The sequence below is a fragment of the Protobothrops mucrosquamatus genome, unplaced genomic scaffold (genome assembly GCF_001527695.2).
Source record: "Protobothrops mucrosquamatus isolate PMUCROS unplaced genomic scaffold, P.Mucros_1.0 scaffold2689, whole genome shotgun sequence".
In the NCBI taxonomy this organism is placed as follows: Eukaryota; Metazoa; Chordata; class Lepidosauria; order Squamata; family Viperidae; genus Protobothrops; species Protobothrops mucrosquamatus.
In genome coordinates this window covers 62,925-68,319 of record NW_015388735.1, presented here as the reverse complement: position 1 = coordinate 68,319, position 5,395 = coordinate 62,925, and the positions used below count along the sequence as shown (strand labels likewise).

The window sequence follows — 5,395 nt, the reverse complement described above, 5'->3', positions numbered from 1 at the left end:
GCATCCAAAAAGATAAGAGCCGCCGGAATTTGATTATTTTTATCCAAATACTCCAACAGATTCACAATTTGTCTTACATTGTTCTTCATATATCTTCCATTTATAAATCCAGACTGATCCACATGAATAATCCGTTTCAATACTTGCATTAGTCTATTAGCTAATATTTTTGCAAAAATCTTATAATCCGTGTTCAATAGAGATATTGGCCTATAATTTTTAAGCTGAGTCATATCTTGATCCTCCTTTGGTATAAGTGAAATAAATGCACACCTCCAAGATGGTGGTATTTGTCCTTCCATTAAAATATCATTAAAAAGACATCTCAAGGGTTCTAACATTTCTTCAGACAATTTTTTATAATAAATTGCAGTAAACCCATCTGTGCCAGGGGCCTTACCAACCTTCAATTGTTTAAATGTGTTTATTGAACTTTTACTGAATGGGAAAAAATGTCTTATTGTTGGCATATATGCACCTAACCAATATCAGCAGCAGAAACAATTTTACAGTCTTCTACGCCATCAGGTCTTTTTCAACTCCTGGTGATTGCACAAATAGATTTTCTCCATGATGATCTATTCTGAATCTGAATTAAACGGTCCCCAAAATAAGAGTCCCAGCTATAAATACTTTGCAATACTCAATCTGAGCAGCTTGGAATTCTTTAACTCCCATATTTTTCTTTTCAGCATTCTTTATGTAGCTCAGCTGAATCCCTTCTTGCTGACCCCGAAACTGTGTCCACGGATTTGCCTGGAAGTCACCAGGCTCCTTTGATGGAAGGAGGAGTAGCAGAGAAGTTTGCTTGTAATCTGGACAGCATCTCCATTGCTTCATTTTCCTCTTTGGCACCAAGTTCTGGGCATTCTATCCGACGCAGACGTCCCCCAAGTCCTGAGACTTGTTCCATTGCCTCCTCAACTAGAACCCTGGTGCCTGAGACTATTTATTTACCACCAGCGGGATACCAGCTTGTGTCTGAATCAGAGTGGGCTCAGCTCCAAGAACAGGTTTGTGTGTGAAAGACAAAGATAGGTTATTGTTAGAGATATTTCTAACAATAAGGTGCTTTTTGTGCTGTCTTTCGGGATATAGCCATCCAAGATAGTAACTTCTTTTATACAGAAAGAATATTATGTTCCAAATTACTTTCAAATTCTTCCACTTCAAGACTCCATAAACTTTCTTTTTATTTACCTACCTCTGTTGCTTCTGTCCACTCATGCTGTTTTCTGGTTATCTTCTCCCTGCTTTTGCTGTACCTTTTTTTGTGGCATTATGAAATTAAGCACCCTAAACTGATGTTGGAAGAATTTGGGAATATTACAAAAACATTTAGAGCAACTTTCAACTATGTACAGTGGTGTTTAGAAGTTTGTGAATCCTGGGCTTCTGGTGGTGACAGGCTGCACCGCATGGCGGCTTTTGTTAGCCGCCCGTCTGGGAGCGTGTCAAAGCCTGAAGAGACAGCGTTCGTCAGCTGTCTCTCGGCTCGGAACCTCGTCCCTCGGGCGAAGGGGGGGGTGAGTTAGTCCAGATAGGGCTAGAGCTTCCTCTCACCCCGGTTTTGCTTTAATCGGGGATGAGAGATGTTAGCTCGCCCGGAGTCTGGACGTTCTCCACACCCCATGATGCCTTCGCTCCTACCCATTTGGAGCGAAGCCAGATGCAGCTCCCACCTCTGCTATTGAAAGGTATTTGGACTCAAACTATAAGCAGACGGAACTAAACAGGAGGTTTGGAGTTACAGTGGACTGTTTGTGACTTTGACTCTGAAAATATACTAGCATCTTCTTTTTGTTGTGGAGATTTAAAGAGAGAGAAAATGGCTGCGGAATTGCCGTTTCTCTGGAATACTTTTGTTTTTTACTTTCACTCTCTTTTGGTTACTAACTGGATAGAGATACATTGTTGCTTCTTCGGCTCTGGAAAGTTTTAGCTGCAATGAATTTGTGATGCCTATTGGTTGGTGATATTAATACTGTTACTCTTTTGGACTATTGAAGTGATATTTAAAGAAGTTTGGAGAATGGTTTTAAAATGGCTGCGGAACTGAGAAAAAAAGTGAGAAAGAAATTTTTATTTTTTTTTGGGTTGCTGAGTGGAATCTACTGAAAATGCCTTTATCTTCAATTATAAATGACTTACAGGATGTTTTGATGCAAGCAGTTAAGCAACATGGTGTGGAAGTTAAAGATCTCTGGGTTAAGAGATTGGAAGAATCATATGAAACTGTGGCATCTGCTCTCCAGAGGTTTATAGTTCCAGATTGCACAGAGCAACGGGCAGATAAATTATGTGAAGAGGTTGAAGAAGATGTTATGGAAATACCCCAAAATGACATGCTATATTGTGGAGATTTGGAAAATGATAAGTTTGAAAAGCTGGGAAAGGAAGCTGTAACAGATTTGGTTCTGGTTCTGGTGTACCTCCCTGTTGAAATTTTGAGAAAAAAAAGCTTATATGGAATTAATTTACGGGTCGTGCATCAGAGAAAACCAGCTGAAGATGTTGCTGTTCGTGTCTTTGGAAGAAGCTTACAGGCCTACTACTTGCAAAAATTTCGGACACGTTATAAAATGTAAAAGGAAGACTTATTGATCTTGAAGGTTGATTTTGTATCAATGATGTGAAAAAGAATGAAAAACTGGGGGGGAGATGCAAAATGGAGAGCTGGGATAGAAGCTTATATCTTTAAAACTTTGGATTAATATTATGGTTTGAATTTGTTATAAGACATTAGATGATTAATGATATATAATTATATTATTTTAAAGGATTTAAATTTTGTATTTAATGGGACTATGATTATAAGAGAAATGGTAAAGTTTAATTTTTAGATATTTGGATTTGGGGAAGATGGATAATTATATTTTGAGTTTTGGTGTTAAAATAGAGTATAATTTTTGATTTTTATTATTTGAGTTAAAGTTTCTTTTATAATTGATTGCTTTATGAGGTGTGTTTAATCCTGTAATTAGTTCTGGGAAGTCGGGGAGGGGAGGGGATTAAGGGAAAATTATAAATTGATGTATTTAATTATTATAGGTTTATAATGGAATTGTATTAATAAGAGGATATGCTCGGCTAGTACCCCAATCTGCACTCGATGAGGTGGTTAAGAAGGCAGAGGGGATGTAGGGAGGTGGTAAGAAGGAAGGAGGAGAGGTTGTGGGTTTAGGGGGAGGAAGGAGAGGTAAGTGGATGAGGATGGAGGCAGGGCGGGGACTGCCGAGCGTATCCGAAAATGTTTTGAGTAAGATTATTTTTATTTCTTGCTGGTGTATGTAGATGCATCATTTGTACTTGTTGTTCAATTAAAAATAAAAAAAAATTATGGGAAAAAAAAGAAGTTTGTGAATCCTTTTGAATTTCCAACATTTCTGCATAGACGTCTTAAAATGTAATCTGTTCTTCACACAAGTCCTAAAATTAGATAAAGTGAACCCAATGAACTGAATGAAAACATACCTGTTCATTTATTTATTGAGGAAAATGATCTAAAGCTACGCATTGGTGCCTGGCAAAAATGTACAAATGTTTTTGACTCATTTATTTAAATGGGTTCTTTTTATCTAGTATGGAGAACAGGTCACGTGTTAGGTCATATTTATTCAGAAATATTAAATATTTCAAAAGGGTGCTGCCACGGAAGGCCTCACATAGCTGCCACTGTTGTTTTACAATGGCCAGGCCCAACGCCCCTTGTCAACAGCAGGAGGAAGAAAGCAGCAGAAAGGTGGTGAAGCGCAGGGCCACCAAAAGGGCAAAGATCGGGGGGGGCATAGGCAGGTGGGGGGAAGTTGAAGCAGAGGCAAATGTGTCTGGGCAGGAAAAAATGTGAAGTCTTTGCCTAAGAATGGCATGGTCCTGCCTCATGACCACAACCAGGACAACTAAAATTGCCATTGCTAACCAGTGCAGTCACATGCTTTAGCTAATGACCACTTCACTTAAGGATTGCAGTCCCAATTAGGGTCATTAAGCAAAGGCTACCTGACTCCTTTTCTTGCAACTTCTTTTTGAAGGGGATGATTGTTAAGAAATAAAATACCAAATCAAATTCTTTAAACCTTAAAAAAATGATAGGCTTAAAGCACCCATTGTCTTCCTTCAACTCTTCCCCCAAATATATTACAAGAGCATCATAAATTTCAACCCTGCTTGCTTCAGAGGAGGGGGGGGGTCTGTAGAACTACAATATTGCCTATCTCTATTTTAGGAATATGAAAAGGGCAAGTAGCATTTATATTTGGCTTTCTTCATTGTAGCCCCAAGCTCTAAAATACCCTGCTGATTGAGGCCTCCTGATTCTGTCACCAGCTGTGGATGGATTTACTTGATAATGATTCTACATAATCAGTATTGTTGGTATTGGTTTTCAAGACTTCTCTGAGCTGCCTTTGTACTTTGGTGTTGTTCACAGTTATTTTAGTGAGGATTTTTAGCTGCTTTGGAAAGTTTTTTGGAGGATATTACAGCTAGCTGACAATTTTTTTAGACTGCCATCAACTTTGTAACTCCCAGAGGGATAATTCCCCAGAGGAATAATAAGATAATTCTTATAAGCATAGTGAGAAATACAGGTAATCCTTGCTTTACAAGGGTAATTGGGACTGGAATTATCATTGCTAAATGATGCAGTCATAAAGTGTGACATCACATGACTGTGCTGCTTAGCAATGGCAATTCTGGCAGTTCCCAATCATTGTGAAGTGAGAACTGTGTGGGTCGTTAAGCAAGGACCTCACATGTGTGACCTTTGACTTCCTGCCGGCTTCCCCATTGACTTTGCTTGTGGAAAGCCAGCAGGGAAGGCCGCAAATTGCAATTGTGTGACTGCAGGATGTTGCAACAATAATGCTTCCCATTATTCAGGATACTGCTTATAAGTGCTATTTGCTTAGAGCTTGAAGCATTGTTCACACCCACTTCACAGTCTGTTCCTATTGCTCCCCCCTGGGAGAAGGTTTCGAAGCATTTATAGCAGAACTACTAGATTCTGTATCAGCTTTGTTCCTTATGCCATCCATCTTGTAAATTCACAGGATTCTTTTTTTTCACCATGTACCATGTATATGTATACATTCGAACTAGACTGATGTTTATCTGTGTCATATATGTGTATGTATATGGGTATATGCATAATGGTATTTTTTTGAGAGCTGAATGCAACAAAATTTCATTTTAATGCAGGGCTTTTTTTCAGCCGGAACGCGGCGGAACCGCGTTCCGGCACCTTTTTCCGGGCCGGCCGCACCGGGCGCAACATCTGGGGGGGCGCGCTCGCACTCGCAGCTCTCTGCCCCTGCCTGGCTCACAACCACGGCCATAGGGAGGCTCGGTCGGCGCGCCCCTGGCCCGTTTCCTAGGCGACCCTGCCCGAGCAAGA

General features: G+C 39.9%; 1 protein-coding gene across 1 annotated transcript in view; it reads left to right on the top strand.

Annotated features, from left to right (window-relative positions):
* The window catches only part of LOC107296214 (rab GTPase-binding effector protein 2-like), a 59,519-nt gene that overhangs the window by 32,110 nt on the left and 22,014 nt on the right, over positions 1-5,395 (top strand). Inside the window, exon 6 of the mRNA XM_015825564.2 lies at positions 693-1,013. Coding sequence (XP_015681050.1) covers positions 693-1,013 — 321 coding nt within the window. The remainder of the gene's footprint in view (positions 1-692; positions 1,014-5,395) is intronic.